The sequence below is a fragment of the Salvelinus fontinalis genome, chromosome 10, assembly GCF_029448725.1.
Source record: "Salvelinus fontinalis isolate EN_2023a chromosome 10, ASM2944872v1, whole genome shotgun sequence".
Classification (NCBI taxonomy): Eukaryota; Metazoa; Chordata; class Actinopteri; order Salmoniformes; family Salmonidae; genus Salvelinus; species Salvelinus fontinalis.
This window is the reverse complement of record NC_074674.1, coordinates 11,316,841-11,334,843: the sequence shown is the minus strand read 5'-3', so window position 1 is coordinate 11,334,843 and position 18,003 is coordinate 11,316,841. Positions and strand designations below refer to the sequence as shown.

General features: G+C 43.8%; 1 protein-coding gene across 6 annotated transcripts in view; it reads right to left on the bottom strand.

The window, feature by feature from the left end:
- Positions 1–18,003, bottom strand: part of LOC129863609 (rap guanine nucleotide exchange factor 1-like) — a 122,475-nt gene that overhangs the window by 23,584 nt on the left and 80,888 nt on the right. For 5 of the 6 annotated variants that reach the window (XM_055935713.1, XM_055935710.1, XM_055935711.1 and 2 more), the window contains exons 7-11: positions 16,100–16,159; positions 12,044–12,158; positions 11,526–11,712; positions 9,657–10,190; positions 6,427–6,644 (exon numbers count right to left, since the gene is read on the bottom strand). In XM_055935713.1, the coding sequence (XP_055791688.1) occupies positions 6,427–6,644; positions 9,657–10,190; positions 11,526–11,712; positions 12,044–12,158; positions 16,100–16,159 (1,114 nt within the window). The remainder of the gene's footprint in view (positions 1–6,426; positions 6,645–9,656; positions 10,191–11,525; positions 11,713–12,043; positions 12,159–16,099; positions 16,160–18,003) is intronic. The other variant, XM_055935712.1, reaches the window with a different exon arrangement.

Genomic DNA, 18,003 nt, shown 5'->3' with positions numbered 1-18,003 from the left:
CAGCGTCTGTGCCACCAGTAAGTACAGATAGTAACGTTAGTATAAATCCCCCCGCACAGTCCCCGCAGCCGGACAACTTTCTCATGGCTTCTGGAGGGAAATGCTGTTGGAATGCTCAACCGGTGTCGCTCATTCAGCCGACAGAAACTTTCAACCGGTTTTCCCCATTATGTAGCGAGTCGGAGTCTGAGTCTGAGTCTTCTCTTGTCTCTACTCCTCCCGTTACGGGGTCTGAGACGCCGAAGGCTCCCACCGTTAGCTCTGACAAATTGAAAACCCTAGTCATTGGCGACTCCATTACCCGCAGTATTAGACTTAAAACGAATCACCCAGCGATCATACACTGTTTACCAGGGGGCAGGGCTACCGACGTTAAGGCTAATCTTAAGATGGTGCTGGCTAAAGCTAAATCTGGCGAGTGTAGAGAGTATAGAGATATTGTTATCCACGTCGGCACCAACGATGTTAGGATGAAACAGTCAGAGGTCACCAAGTGCAACATAGCTTCAGCGTGTAAATCAGCTAGAAAGATGTGTCGGCATCGAGTAATTGTCTCTGGCCCCCTCCCAGTTAGGGGGAGTGACGAGCTCTACAGCAGAGTCTCACAACTCAATCGCTGGTTGAAAACTGTCTTCTGCCCCTCCCAAAATAATTTGTAGATAATTGGCCCTCTTTCTGGGACTCACCCACAAACAGGACCAAGCCTGACCTGCTAAGGAGTGACGGACTCCATCCTACCTGGAGGGGTGCTCTCATCTTATCTACCAACATAGATAGGGCTCTAACTCCTTTAGCCCCACAATGAAATAGGGTGCAGGCCAGGCAGCAGGCTGTTAGCCAACCTGCCAGCTTAGTGGAGTCTGCCAATAGCACAGTCAGTGTAGTCAGCTCAGCCATACCCATTGAGACTGTGTCTGTGCCTCGACCTAGGTTGGGCAAAACTAAACATGGCGGTGTTCGCCTTAGCAATCTTATTAGGATAAAGACCTCCTCCATTCCTGCCATTATTGAAAGAGATCGTGATACCTCACATCTCAAAATAGGGTTACTTAATGTTAGATCCCTCACTTCAAAGGCAGTCATAGTCAATGAACTAATCACTGATCATAATCTTGATGTGATTGGCCTGACTGAAACATGGCTTAAGCCTGATGAATTTACTGTGTTAAATGAGGCCTCACCTCCTGGTTACACTAGTGACCATATCCCCCGTGCATCCCGCAAAGGCGGAGGTGTTGCTAACATCTACAATAGCAAATTTCAATTTACAAAAAAAAAAATGGCGTTTTCGTCTTTTGAGCTTCTAGTCATGAAATCTATGCAGCCTACTCAATCACTTTTTATAGCTACTGTTTACAGGCCTCCTGGGCCATATACAGCGTTCCTCTCTGAGTTTCCTGAATTCCTATCAGACCTTGTAGTCATAGCAGATCATATTCTAATTTTTGGTGATTTTAATATTCACATGGAGAAGTCCACAGATCCACTCCAAAAGTCTTTCGGAGCCATCATCGACTCAGTGGGTTTTGTCCAACATGTCTCTGGACCTACTCACTGCCACAGTCATACTCTGGACCTAGTTTTGTCCCATGGAATAAATGTTGTAGATCTTAATGTTTTTCCACATAATCCTGGACTATCGGACCACCATTTTATTACGTTTGCAATCGCAACAAATAATCTGCTCAGACCCCAACCAAGGAGCATCAAAAGTCGTGCTATAAATTCTCAGACAACACAAAAATTCCTTGATGCCCTTCCAGACTCCTTCTGCCTACCCAAGGACGTCAGAGGACAAAAATCAGTTAACCACTTAACTGAGGAACTCAATTTAACCTTGCGCAATACCCTAGATGCAGTTGCACCCCTAAAAACGAAAAACATTTGTCATAAGAAACTAGCTCCCTGGTATACAGAAAATACCCGAGCTTTGAAGCAAGCTTCCAGGAAATTGGAACGGAAATGGCGCCACACAAAACTGGAAGTCTTCCGACTAGCTTGGAAAGACAGTACCGTGCAGTACCGAAGAGCCCTCACTGCTGCTCGATCATCCTACTTTTCCAACTTAATCGAGGAAAATAAGAACAATCCAAAATTTATTTTTGATACTGTTGCAAAGCTAACTAAAAAGCAGCATTCCCCAAGAGAGGATGGCTTTCACTTCAGCAGTAATAAATTCATGAACTTCTTTGAGGAAAAGATCATGACCATTAGAAAGCAAATTACGGACTCCTCTTTGAATCTGCGTATTCCTCCAGGGCTTAGCTGTCCTGGATCTGCACAGCTCTGCGAGGGCCTGGGATCGGGAGAGACACTTAAGTGTTTTAGTACTATATCTCTTGACACAATGATGAAAATAATCATGGCCTCTAAACCTTCAAGCTGCATACTGGATCCTATTCCTACTAAACTGCTGAAGGAGCTGCTTCCTGTGCTTGGCCCTCCTATGTTGAACATAATAAACAGCTCTCTATCCACCGGATGTGTACCAAACTCACTAAAAGTGGCAGTGATAAAGCCTCTCTTGAAAAAGCCAAACCTTGACCCGGAAAATATAAAAAACTATCGGCCTATATCGAATCTTCCATTCCTCTCAAAAATTTTAGAAAAAGCTGTTGCGCAGCAACTCACTGCCTTTCTGAAGACAAACAATGTATACGAAATGCTTCAGTCTGGTTTTAGACCCCATCATAGCACTGAGACTGCACTTGTGAAGGTGGTAAATGACCTTTTAATGGCGTCAGACCGAGGCTCTGCATCTGTCCTCGTGCTACTAGACCTTAGTGCTGCCTTTGACACCATCGATCACCACATTCTTTTGGAGAGACTGGAAACCCAAATTGGTCTACACGGACAAGTTCTGGCCTGGTTTAGATCTTACCTGTCGGAAAGATATCAGTTTGTCTCTGTGAATGGTCTGTCCTCTGACAAATCAACTGTACATTTCGGTGTTCCTCAAGGTTCCGTTTTAGGACCACTATTGTTTTCACTATATATTTTACCTCTTGGGGATGTTATTCGAAAACATAATGTTAACTTTCACTGCTATGCGGATGACACACAGCTGTACATTTCAATGAAACATGGTGAAGCCCCAAAATTGCCCTCGCTAGAAGCCTGTGTTTCAGACATAAGGAAGGGGATGGCTGAAAACTTTCTACTTTTAAACTCGGACAAAACAGAGATGCTTGTTCTAGGTCCCAAGAAACAAAGAGATCTTCTGTTAAATCTGACAATTCATCTTGATGGTTGTAAAGTCGTCTCAAATAAAACTGTGAAGGACCTCGGTGTTACTCTTGACCCTGATCTCTCTTTTGACAAACATATCAAGACTGTTTCAAGGACAGCTTTTTTCCATCTACGTAACATTGCAAAAATCAGAAATTTTCTGTCCAAAAATGATGCAGAAAAATTAATCCATGCATTTGTTACTTCTAGGTTAGACTACTGCAATGCTCTACTTTCCGGCTACCCGGATAAAGCACTAAATAAACTTCAGTTAGTGCTAAATACGGCTGCTAGAATCCTGACTAGAACCAAGAAATTTGATCATATTACTCCAGTGCTAGCTTCCCTACACTGGCTTCCCGTTAAGGCAAGGGCTGATTTCAAGGTTTTACTGTTAACCTTTAAAGCGTTACATGGGCTTGCTCCTACCTATCTTTCCGAGTTGGTCCTGCCGTACATACCTACACGTACGCTACGGTCACAAGACGCAGGCCTCCTAATTGTCCCTAAAATTTCTAAGCAAACAGCTGGAGGCAGGGCTTTCTCCTTTAGATCTCCATTTTTATGGAACAGTCTGCCTACCCATGTGAGAGACGCAGACTCAGTCTCAACCTTTAAGTCTTTACTGAAGACTTATCTCTTCAGTAGGTCATATGATTGAGTGTAGTCTGGCCCAGGAGTGTGAAGGTGAACGGAAAGGCTCTGGAGCAACGAACCGCCCTTGCTGTCTCTCCAGGGCCGGTTCCCCTCTCTCCACTGGGATTCTCTGCCTCTAACCCTGTTACTGGGGCTGAGTCACTGGCTTGCTGGTGCTCTTTCATGCCGTCCCTAGGAGGGGTGCGTCACTTGAGTGGGTTGAGTTACTGACGTGAACTTCCTGTCTGGGTTGGCGCCCCCCCTTGGTTGTGCTGTGGTGGAGACCTTTGTGGGCTATTCTCGGCCTTGTCTCAGGATTGTAAGTTGGTGGTTGAGGATATCCCTCTAGTGGTGTGGGGGCTGTGCTTTGGCAGAGTGGGTGGGGTTATATCCTTCCTGTTTGGCCCTGTCCGGGGGTTTCTTCGGATGGGGCCACAGTGTCTCCTGACCGCTCCTGTCTCAGCCTCCAGTATTTATGCTGCAGTAGTTTGTGTCGGGGGGCTAGGGTCAGTTGGTTATACCTGGAATACTTCTCCTGTCTTATCCAGTGTCCTGTGTGAATTTAAGTATGCTCTCTCTAATTCTCTCGTTCTCTCTTTCTCTCTGAGAACCTGAGCCCTAGGACCATACGTCAGGACTACCGGGCATGCTGACACCTTGCTGTCCCCAGTCCGCCCGGCCTTGCTGCTATTCCAGTTTCAACTGTTTCTGCCTGCGGTTACGAAACCCCTACCTGTCCCAGACCTGCTGTTTTCAACTCTTAATGATCGGCTATGAAAAGCCAACTGAGATTTATTCCTGATTATTATTTGACCATGCTAGTCATTTATGAACATTTTGAAAATCTTGGCTCTCTCTAATTTTCTCCTTCTCTCTTTCTTTCTCTCGGAGGACCTGGGCCCTAGGACCATGCGTCGGGACTGCCGCCCGTGGTGACTCCTTGCTGTCCCCAGTCCGCCTGGCCTTGCTGCTATTCCAGTTTCAGCTGTTCTGCCTGCGGTTATGGAACCGCCACCTGTCCCAGACCTGTTGTTTTTCAACTCTTAATGATCAGCTATGAAAAGCCAACTGAAAATTATTCATGATTATTATTTGACCATGCTTGTCACTTATGAACATTTTTGAACATCTTGGCATAGTTCTGTTATAATCTCCACCCGGCACAGCCAGAAGAGGACTGGCCACCCCTCATAGCCTGGTTCCTCTCTAGGTTTCTTCCTAGGTTTTGGCCTTTCTAGGGAGTTTTTCCTAGCCACCGTGCTTCTACACCTGCATTCTAGCCGTTTGGGGTTTTAGGCTGGGTTTCTGTACAGCACTTCGAGATATTATCTGATGTACGAAGGGCTATATAAAATAAAATTGATTGATTGATTGATTGAAGAGGACTGGGGGTAGATGGAGAGATAGAAAGAGAAAAAAGAACGAACAAGAGACTTGTCAGACTGATCTGAACAGAAGAGGGGAGAGATAGAGAAAATTGATGAGGAATGGATTCCTGCAGGAAGGGAGCTCTGGAATTACTATCCTTCCCCGCCAACCAGCCTGCAACCACTACACTAGTGCAAGTTACCTCAGAATTCTTATTCTGGCTCGTGTTCATCAGGCCTCAAACGGATGAAAAAGGACTGAAACAGGATAGGGACTACCTAGAATTGTCCAATAAGAAATGCTCAATTTAATTGAACTGTTTTATGTTGCGTGCCCTCATGAACACAACCCTGCTTCACATTCACCTCCATAGGGGGTAGTTTTGTTTTATTAGTCGTACGGGATACACATGGCATATATCGTCCAACTAGAGGCTTACTTGCAGGTTCCTTCTCGGCGATGCAACAACAATAAGAAATAAAACATAAGAACATGAACATAAAAGTAAATGACTCAGCAGAAAATAATAAACATTTGGATTAACTATAACACAGGAAGGCACAATTTGCAGTCCAACATTTACATGTTTCGGGGTAGGGGGATTTGGGGGCAAGTGTTTAAATAATTTATAGTTGACACATGTTCCACACCACTGGTTGCCAATGACCTATAGACAGGGCTCAACTGTCCTCTGGGGTGTCATCCAGCATATGACCACCGTGGGAATCGGACCTCTCACCTTTGACCTCCAGGCAATAACTACTGTTGTGATCTCCACAGCATGCAGCACCACGACCTCACTGTGTCACCACAGGGGGCTTAAACTGTCACCTTTAACATGTCCTCATTTAATTGTTGATTTAAAACTACGTTAAAAGTGTTAAATCACCGACCTTAAACTCCTACAAGTAAAATATTTAATCATTCAGCACTCAGCCATGACTGCATGGATGTCCACCTGGAAAGGAGACCTTACACAAGAAACCTTTGGATCCAAATTCTCCATGCTTTCCCAGTGTGCACTTGCACGCTACACCATCGTAACCAGTGCATCGATCTCTACGGAGGAGTGCGAAATTCCACTGGTGAGGTCTGAGGCGGGGTGGTCAGTAAGGGTCAAATAATGTGTGATTGGGTGGTGAGGACTTGAGGAGGAACACACACACACACACACACACACACACAGACACTCACCAGCTGCCTCTGCTTGGGGGGCAGGGCGGGAGGTGGGAAGAGGGGTATGGGCAGGGGCTCGTGGACTGAGTCTGTGCTGCTGAAAGAGTCGTTGAAGCCGTAGACCTCCTGGAAGCGCTTGTTCCTCTGCTCGTAGATGCTCTCGCTCTGCGGCGTCTGGTAAAACACTGAGGGCTGGGGCTCCGAGTAGTCCTCCACAAACTGCATGTAAGCCAGGACTGGGGGGGGGGGGTACACGGCGAGACATTAAAAGTTATTTCAAGTGAAATGTTAATATGCACACTACCATGCATCAATCATATGTGATGCAGGGAATTATAACTGCAAGAATAAGCGTAATTATTGAAAAGGTAACTCCCTTAAACACAATATTAGCTCTGCATGTTCCTAAGATAGGAGTGATGTAATGTTAAAAGGGGTCAGTTTGACAAGAATTGGCATAGCTGACAGGAAGTGGCATCATAGTTCAACAGTCGCGAGTGGGTCAGTTGGTAGAGCATGTAGCTTGCAACGCCAGGCTTGTGGGCAATGTTCCCTCAAACATTTTTTGGCACTGAGCAAATTTTAGGTCTGCTGAGCGCAAAAATTATGTGCAACATCAAGCGCACATTTACTGTGAACACTGAGGCTGTACCCGCTTTAAGTTACAGTTTTAACAGTGGCCAAGTAGGCTACTGTGGCTACTTATAATGTAGGTCTACCAGAATGGCCTGCCATCAAAAACAATGGAGAAAATGCATCTCATAACATTTTAACATGGAAATAGCGGTTCTATAATTCAGCCTACAGTAGCAGCCAATGTGTGGTGTTCAATGTAGGCATGAGACTTTTGAAAAAAAATCATGCAGGGCTTGACATTAACCTGCTTATCCACTTGTCCTTCAGACAAGGAGGTGACTGAAAATGTTATTGTGTTGTTTTGCAAGAAACCATTTTACAAAATAAAATGCATTATTATAGAGAATCAGACAAATTATGCTACCCTATGCCTATTGGCAACTTAGCTTATGCAAGCCTGTCTCAAAATACAACACTGTCCATTTTAAGACAAAAAATAAGCTCTTTACCTGATTCGCTTTTCAAAGATGTCAAGAAATGTATATGTTTTGTGCTCTGTAGGAAGCAATCACTCCTCTATTACTGAATACAAATAATCTATAACTGGGCTAATAACTCACTAACTAGCAAAGGATATGAACAAAATATGCACACCTGGCTACATGCAGCTCTCACTGACCTCAAAACAAGTGCATTTACCCACGACCACTCATGCTGTTAACACAGTCCAGTTCAAAGTAAACGGCAGAGATCCATATAGGGCAATGGTCTATTTGCATATAGGCTTACCGCAGCTCTGATTTTTTTATACTACACCGGTCTGTGTAGAGTATGGGCTGAGTAGAGCATGTCAATGCAATAGAAATCCTACTCCGATGCGTTTTGCCTGCGACAAAATCTCTTGCATAGTTTGGTTTGTTATGTTGTATTGAAAGTGACTCGTATTGCGTTGATTCGATCACTATTGCCACAGTAAAGGGAAACGTTGATAGTGTTAACAGGGACAACTCAAGAACAGTGGTCACCAACCTTTTCTGAGTCAAGATCACTTGGGAGTCAAAGACTCAGATTTTTTTTTATTTTTTACATGACTTAAAAATTTAAACCTATGCAACATTAACCAATTAAAAACAGCAATGAGGTTTGTGCAGTGAGCTATAGGCCCAAAACATAGTCACTGCACATTGGCTTTGCTTGAATTGCCCTGCCAATGCATTCTTGTTCGGTGACATTTTTTAAAAATGATTTCAAAATTTAAGGGAGGCTATATGATCGCACCGGTAATTGATCTGTTGTATTACTTGTGAAGCACAGCTGAGTGAGCATACATTTAAAGAATTTGAATTTATTTTATTGGGCTGATGGTGCCTGCATCGAAATGGTCAGTCTCAGAGGGAGAGAGCAGCAGACTGAAGGTCCACCTCTCAACATCCCTCCGCTATACCTTACCAAAAAGGGACAGAGTCTACCAGATGGTGGCAAAACTAGAGTCGCACGGTATTATTTCTGCCTCATGCACAAATTCATGTTGTTACTCCAATGAACTGAGAAAGGGAAATATTCCTCAATATTAAAAAAGACCCTGGCCGCTAATAATAACACAAGCCTATAGATACTTTCCTACTCATTCATTATTGCTGCAGTGCTTCTTGTAGCGCTGAGTGAAAATAGGAAGAAAACACATTTTATGGCTTAGAACTGTCAACACTTTTCTGAGTAACAACTTAAACATGAACTCCCTCATAAAAACAGCATCTCTTTGCTGTATTCGTTGACAGTCTCTCCCCAGACATGGTTTTAAACGTTTTGAAATCTCACAGTATCAACTTTGCTGTAGCTTTCATTTATGTCTGCTACATTACTGCAGACATGGTCATCTGAGCCATCCGATTGGCCAGCGGTAGGCCTACAGTGCACTTGAGTTGCACTCTGGGCCCGCCGGGAAGGCAGAGTTAAAATGGTTCAAAATGGCAACAGTTCGCCTACCTGGCGTGCACGGCAGCTGAGTCGGGTGCATCTACAGCCAACAGAAATCGGATGCATCTACCGTTTTTTACAGAAATGTTTTGCGATCGACCAGTCGACCGGTTGGTGACCACTGAACTTCACTCAACTTTCTGGAGCAATCTCGTGCTTCTCTCTGTGGGCTAATATTTCTGCGGGGCTACTGCGCCCACGCAGCTTAGAGGGAACATTGGTTGTGGGTTCGATTTCCGCTCTGGAGCGTCCACTAAATGACAAAATTGTAAATATAAAAAATGTCAACAGGAAATGACATCATAGCTTGGCAGGAAGTTACATAATTGCGACCTCTGTACCCAACTGCCAGTGGATCAGGAGTCCATTGTGCTTGTCCTGGAGTTACACTTCCTCCCTCTATCCTCTGTGGCAGATTTCCTAAACATGAGTCATGCATGAATGACACTGCAGCTAAGTTAACACTCTAACCACCTCTCTCCCTCAGTCTTTATCCTTTCCTCCCTCAATCTTCCTCTTGTTTAATTTCTCTCTCACAGTGTTTTGCTCAATTATCTCCCTAAACCATCTCCTTCCCTTCCTCAATCATCCTCCTGCTCTTTTTCTTTCCTTCTCCCTCTCAATTTTCCTGTAATTCTCTCTCTTCCACTCCTTCTATCCTTTTTCCCCCCACACCCCATCTCTCCATCACTCACCGTGCTTGTTCCTCTTCTCGGGCAGCGGCGGTGGACTAGAGGGAACGTCTGCGTTCTCGCTGGCCAGGTACTGGGCCACAAACACGCCCCCGTTGCTCTGGGGCATGGGTGAGATGGGCGTGAAGAGGGGGAAGGGGGGCGTGGGGTGCAGCAGCTCCTCTTCCGACAGGTTATCGTACTGCGAGGGGAACCTCTCGTACAGGGGACCCCGCGAGGAACCACCCCAGCACCCGTCCGGATTGGGCGACACCTGAGCGCTGCGCCGCTTCTTCTGGGGTAACGCTGGAGGCGCGCTGAGGCGGCAAGGGTGCAAGGGGCTGATGTGAGAACCGGGCTGGGGGGTCCAGTATTCGGAGTGGGGAGCGGGTGGGGAGCTAAAGCGGGTGGGAGGAGGGACGGGGGAGGATGACTCGCTGTGGGACTCAGGGAGGGGCGACAGAGAGGTGACCACTGAGGGGGCGAGGGGGTCCCCAGTGAAGACTGAGAGGTCCTGGTGGAGGAAGTCATAGTCCGGGTCGTAACTCTCAGTGTTGTCTGAAGAGAAACAGAGGAGAGATCGAGAGAAAGAGATAGAGGGAAACAGTCTTTGAAATGCAGTATTGGTGGTTACGGTTAAGCTGTTGACATTTGAAGTGAGTATTTTAAAAATAGAGTGCTATCGTGTGTGAGAGAATATGCCTCTGGGTATGATAAGTGCACACGTAAAAAAATGCCCCGCCCCCAGAATTTGGGGCAACCAATCGCAGCGCTCCGTTGGATAGTAACTGTCTCTAATCATGCTCGTGTCCGTCATCCTCGGACAAGCTCTCGTTTCAAATCCATGGAAGCCAAACAGCTGTTTGTGTGTGTATAACATATGTGTGTCCCTGACCATTAGTGTGTGTGTTTACATGGGTGTTTATATATATATATATATATATATATATCGGAAGTTTGCATACACCTTAGCCAAATATATTTAAACTCAGTTTTTCACAATTCCTGACATTTAATCCTAGTAAAAATTCCCCGTCTTAGATCAGTTAGGATCACCACTTTATTTTAAGAATATGAAATGAAAGAATAATATTTGAGAGAATGATGTATTTCAGCTTTTATTTCTTTCATCACATTCCCAGTGGGTCAGAAGTTTACATACACTCAATTAGTATTTGGTAGTATTGCCGTTAAATTGTTTATTTGGATCAAATGTTTTGGGTAGCCTTCCACAAGCTTCCCACAATAAGTTGGGTGAATTTTGGCGCAGGCCTCCTTGCTCGCACACGAGTTCTGCCCACAAATTTTCTATAAGATTGAGGTCAGGGCTTTGTGATCTCATCTCTAGGAGGCAGAACGCATCTCCTTCCTGAGCTGTATGACGGCTGCGTGGTCCCATGGTGTTTAAACTTGCGTACGATTTCTTTTGATTTTCCCATGATGTCAAGCAAAGAGGCACTGAGTTTGAAGGTAGCCCTAGAAATACATCCACAGGTACACCTCCAATTGATTCAAATGATGTCAATTAGCCTATCAGAAGCTTCTAAAGCAAAAAAAAATTCTGGAATTTCCCAAGCTGTTTAAAGGCACAGTCAACTTAGTGTATGTAAACTTCTGACCCAATGGAATTGGGATACAGTGAATTATAAGTGAAATAATCTGTCTGTAAACAATTGTTGGAAAACTTACTTGTGTCCTGCACAAAGTAGATGTTCTAACCGACTTGACAAAACTATAGTTTGTTAACAAGAAATTTGTGGAGTGGTTGAAAAACAAGTTAATGACTCCAACCTAAGTGTATGTAAACTTCTGACTTCAACTGTATGTATGTATGTATGTATGTATGTATGTATGTATGTATGTATGTATGTATGTATGTATGTATATCCCTACCCAACGTTTCACAGCTAGTATTTTGGGAGCACTGTCCGCTGTCCTGTTCCATGGAGCAGAGATGCTCGTCAGACTTGCTGAGCTTTCCCATGCTGCTGCAGGGCGAGAGGCGCGGGGAGTTGCCCCTGTACGACTGGCTACCGCCTGAGAAACGCCTCTGGGGGAACTCCTGCTCATAGTCCTGCTGCTGCAAAGACACAGAGACGGAGACAGACAGGCAGGTGGACAGACAAACACAATGAAAAACAGGCACAGATGTCAGCAACAGTTTCCGGAAATAATAGAGAACTTTGTGGAGCTAGGATCTGTTAATGGCTGGCCTAATCAAGTCTGATCACTAGTCTGTATTGGCCCATTATAGTCTGGTAATCCACCCTAATCAACAACATACTCTGACAAAGTTTCTCTAGACCACTGTACTTCCATTACCATTGGACAAGTGGAATATGTGGGTGTTACTCAACAATAACCGTACAAAGTACTGGTATGTGTCTCTGGTGAGGTGTGTATGTTGGTACCCGTCTATGGACGCTGCAGGGCAGGCTGGAGCCACGGCTCATGGGGGTCACCACTGCCACCCGGGTGGGCGACGGGGCCGACTGGCGCTTCTTTGGGGGCAGGGCCGGAGGAGGACTGGAGAGAGAGAAGTAGGATGTAGGACCATCAGTGAGAATGGAGCTTTTTCGGCAGGTTTGGGGTCAATTTGAATTTCAGTTACTTTCTGAATTGACTGACTTCAATTCAAATTGACCACAACCCTGTTTTTCGGGCTTCTGATACACAACCAGCTCACAAATACAAGTAGGGGCATTGGTACACACACACAGTTTACTGCTCCTTGAGCTGGATGACAGTCGCTACATTTCCATCCAATTGGCGACAGATTTTCATGTGAATATACTACAATCCGCATAAAAACAATACGCACATTTTCCCACCAGAGATGAGTTTCCATTAAATTGACCTGTTGCGGATCAAATCCTCTGCGTAATTACCTAGTGCACATAAAAAGGTTTAATGGGGTTCCATCGTATTTTCAACTCCACTGATGGTTTTGTCAAAAATAAATGTTGTGTATATGCCCACTCTGGTCTTGGCACGTGTGCTCTAGCCAACAGCTCGCAGATACAGTGCGGGTGGGATAGCCTACACGATGAGATTATTATGGACAAAAGAGAGAGATTATTTTTATTTGTCAAAAGGCAGCCAAAGCATCGATCATCATGACACTAGAATAAGACCCTAGATATTTATTGGAAAGCAGCATTAATCACTGCATGCACTTTCATCATAACTTATTGAATCTATAGCCTAATAAACTGCAATCTTTATCGAGTCGTAGTGGGAGGACCACACAACATATCATCTCGTGAATCCAATTTTACTTCGATATGACGGTTATTATATCAATATTTGCGCATAAAGGCATTTCCGTCGCCATCTCTCGCGTAATACATTTTACAGACACAGAAGATCCCACCTTGTCTAGCGTATTTTGTTTTATCGACATATGGAAAGTTTACTAACAAATGTGCTGTTTCCAACATGTACTTTGCTCGCATAAAAAGGTTGGAAACCTAGTTACTGAGGGGTTATTATGGTAAAATCCAGAGGTGGGACCAATTCACTATTATTCGAGTCACAAGCAAGTCTCAAGGTCCAAGTCTCAAATCAAGTCCCAAGTAGAACCGGTCCAGTCTTGAGTAAAGTCCAAGTCGTGCATACTAAGAGCAAGTCAAGTCAAGTTTTTTCAAGTCAAGTAAAAAAAAAAAAAAATCTATACAGACAATGACTTGTTCAGCTACAAATCTTTGTCTATTTATTGAGGCTACCAAACAGCCCTTTCATTATTTTGTCTACAACACATTAGCAGTCAATATCAACTAGGGATATCCTGTCACATTGGACTCCAGAGAAGTGACAGAGTAAGCAGGATGATATGGCCTACCTGTACGCGGCAGAGTTTGCAGGACTGAATGGAAAGCATGATCTGTCTGTAGCCCTTTTCTTCCCCACAAAATTGTATTTGCCAGAATATGTTACATCTTCGTCCCATAAGTATCGAAGGTAGTGCAATGTTAAAGCCATCTTTAGACATATAGCCAGTATCACCACTGAGGTATATACTTATAACCCAGCCAAACTAGGCCTATCTGAAATATGAGAAGGATCAATGAAATCACCAGGTAGCCTATTGTTTTGGCAAAGATACATCCGTAGCAGATTGCTAAATGGTACCTTCTATGGATTATATTAATTTAGGTAGGCTACTCTGTTTTTGCCAGGCAAAACCAGAGAAAATTAAACAAGCGCTTTCTGGTCTGCCTTTGTACACCAATGCTGATGACTGGTTATTGGTCAAGAGTCAAGACCTGCAACTCTTTGGTTCTAAAGCACGGATAAGATGTTTAAAAAAAATAAAATACGAATTTGGTCCAATGCCGTAGGCCTATGTTAGTGACCAGATCGAATAAGCAAAGGTATAAATATAAAATACAAATGGTAGCCTATATGTAGCCGATAAAATAACATTCTCAATGCGCTAGCTTGTTGATTGACAATTTGCTGGTCAAATCAGAGAGCCGAGTTTGCGTTTCACTAGCCAATACATTTTCCCCCCCAAGTGTGATACGGTCTCTGGCTGCGTGGAGAGTAATCCATGGAGACTCTGTGCCACAAAAAGAGTGACAAAACCTGGCCAGATCATTTAAAGCCATCAGTCTCAAGTCAAAGTCGAGTCCCGTGTCTTGACACTCCAAGTCAAGTCAGTTTATTTTCTATTAGGTCAAGTCATCAAATGTAACTCAAGTCAGACTTGAGTCCAAGTCATGTGACTCGAATAAAAATCAGCATTACGTCCTTAATGCCTCGTTTTCAATGACATCTGGAATACCCCAACAGAAGTTGGTCCTTCCAGGTTATCACACTGCAATCACCACAAGTCAATGTCAGGTTAAAGAAACAGCATAAAATCAGCAAGCCATGGAGACATGGGGACCATGACAGGGAAAGTAACAGGGTTGGGGTCAGCTTCATTTCATTTCCAGTCAATTCAGGAAGTACACCGAAATTCCATTTGGTGTACCTTTTTAATGTTACACATAGAATTTGTTTGAATTTTTGTATTGTAATTTCAGAAAATGTCCATTATATATGTGGTGCTAATAGTGAAATGATAGTGTTTCACAGTATTATTTCCACACCAGTATTATGGGCATTCTCTGAAATGAAGAAAATCTTGTTTAACACCTTTAAATGGAATTGACCCCAACCCTGGAAATTGATGACGTGTACGCACCATAGACATACATATATACAGTTGAAGTCGGAAGAACAGCAAATTACCTTGTGAAGATGCTGGAGGAAACAGGTACAAAAGTATCTATATCCACAGTAAAACGAGTTCTATATCGACATAACCTGAAAGGCCGCTCAGCAAGGAAGAAGCCACTGCACCAAAACCGCAATAAAAAAATCCGGACTACGGTTTGCAACTACACATGTGGACAAAGATCGTACTTTTTGGAGAAATGTCCTCTGGTCTGATGAAACAAAAATAGGACTGTTTGGCCATAATGACCATCGTTATGTTTGGAGGAAAAAGGGGGAGGCTTGCAGGCCGAAAGTCACCATCCCAACCGTGAAGCACGGGGATGGCAGCATCATGTTGTGGGGATGCTTTGCTGCAGGAGGGACTGGTGCACTTCACAAAATAGATGACATCATGAGGAAAATTATGTGGATATATTGAAGCAATATCTCAAGACATCAGTCAGGAAGTTACAGCTTGGTTGCAAATGGGTCTTCCAAAAGGACAATGACCCCAAGCATACTTTCAAAGTTGTGGCAAAATGGCTTAAGGACAACAAAGTCAAGGTATTGTGTGGCCATCACAAAGCTCTGACCTCAATCCTATAGAACATTTGTGGGCAGAACTGAAAACGCATGTGCGAACAAGGAGGCCTACAAACCTGACTCAGTTACACCAGCTCTGTCTGGAGGAATGGGCCAAAATTCACCCAACTTATTGTGGGCAGCTTGTGGAATGCTACCTGAAATGTTTGAACCAAAGTTTAAAAAAAATTAAGGCAATGCTACCAAATACTAAGTGTATGTAAACTTCTGACCCACTGGGAATGTGAAGAAAGAAATAAAAGCTGAAATAAATCACTCTCTCTACTATTACTCTGACATTTCACATTCTTAAAATAAAGTGGTGATCCTAACTGACCTAAGACAGGGAATTTTTACTAGGATTAAATGTCAGGAATTGTGAAAAACTGAGTTTAAACGTATTTGGCTAAGGTGTATGTAAACTTCCGACTTCAACTGTATGTATGATTACATGACATCATTGGTACACAATCATGCACCAAGCTTTCCCCTGATTGGACTTGGGCTTCATTGTACGCCATGAGGCAATTACGCATAATTAGGAACTCAAACGTGCAAGACACAACCACTCCACCAATCAGTTCCTCCAGCAATCAAGACACTTCCGGGATCCAGATTGGATAGTTATAAAGGGGGCGGGATTTCATGATGCAGGGTAATGACCCTATAGGCTAACATACGTGTCAGTCTTTGTGGATCTCCTTTGGGCTGCTACAAAGTGGTCAGTAGCCAAGTGTGCTCTGTTCCCCAACAGACATGGAGAGAGGGATGGAAAGCACAGATAGAAAAATATGAAGTGAGAGAGGGAGGAAGAGGGAGAGAGGAGAGGAAGAGTGAGAAAAAGAGAGACAGCAGTGCAATTCAAAAGCATAGTTGTCATATTATCTGATCTTCTGGCTAAGCCCAATGTCTATGGATTTGTCAAAGCTCTGCTTCCTTACGCACACAGTGACTGAATAAGTGACTGCCTGCCTGTAACCCTCAGTTTCCAACCTCTTATGACTATCCTTTTCAACTTAAGAGAGGAAGATCTTCTAGGCTTAAAAACTCTAGAGTATTAGAATTCCCCTTTGAGATCAAATATTTTAAAAGTCTGAACATAGTCTGGTTTTTCCACTGACAGTGGATGTCCCAAATGGCACCCTAAATCCCTATGGTCACTGTTAAAAAATAGTGTACTACATAGTGAATACCCTATATAATGCTCTGATTTTAACTAGAACACTATGGGGCACTGGTCAAAAGTAGTGCACTACTATTTGGAACACATCCTTAGCACTAGATGAGATACCATGAAAGTGAGTTTCACAGACTCAATTAGGCTTAGTTCATAAATAGACCCTCTTGTCAATAAAAAATTATTCATGTTGACTTAGTCAACGTTTCAGTTGTATTTTCGCTTCACTTCCTCTTTGGTAGAATTCTATACAGAACAAAAATATAAACGCAAAATGAAAGAATTTACTGAGTTACAGTTCATATAAGAAAATCAGTCAATTGAAATAAATTCGTTAGGCCCTAATCTATGGATTTCACATGACTGGGAATACAGATATGCATCTGTTGGTCAGATACCTTAAAAAAAAGTAGGGGTGTGGATCAGAAAACCAGTCAGGTATCTGGTGTGTCCACCATTTGCCTCGTGCAGCGTGACACATCTCCTTCGCATAGACTTGATCAGGCTGTCTGTGGCCTGTGGAATGTTGTCCCACTCTTCTTCAATGGCTGTGCGAAGTTGCTGGATATTGGCATGAACTGGACCACGCTGTCGTATACGTCGATCCAGAGCATCCCAAACATGCTCAATGGGTGACATGTCTGGTGAGTATGCAGGCCATGGAAGGACTGGGACATTTTCAGCTTCCAGGAATTGTGTACAAATCCTTGCGACATGGGGCCTTAATTATCATGCTGAAACATGAAGTGATGGCGGCGGATGAATGGCACGACAATGGGCCTCAGGATCTCGTCACAGTACCTCTGTGCATTCAAATTACAAAAAAAAAAAAAAACGCAATAGTGTTCGTTGTCAGTAGCTTAGGCCTGTCTGCCACCATGGGACACTATGTTTACAATGTTGACATCAGCAAACCGCTTGCCCACACAACGCCATACACGCTGTCTGCCATCTGCCCGGTACAGTTGAAACCGGGATTCTTCTGTGGAGAGCATACTTCTCCAGCGAGTCAGTGGCCATCGAAGGTGAGCATTTTCCCACTGAAGTCGGTTACGACGCCGAACCATAGTCTGGACGACGAGCAAGCAGATAAGCTTCCCTGAGACGGTTTCTGACAGTTTATGCAGAAATTCTTTGGTTGTGCAAACCCACAGTTTCATCAGCTGACCAGCTGTCTAAAAACTTAGGACATCTGTGGAGTTGTGTGACAAAAACTGCACATTTTAGAGAGGAATTATATTGTCCCCAGCTCAAGGTGCACCTGTGTAATGATCATGATATTTAATTAGCTTCTTGATATGCCCCACCTGTCAGGTGGATGGAATATCTTGGCAAAGGAGAAATGCTCACTAACAGGGATGTAAACACATTTGTACAGAAAATTTGAGAGAAACACACTTTTTGTGC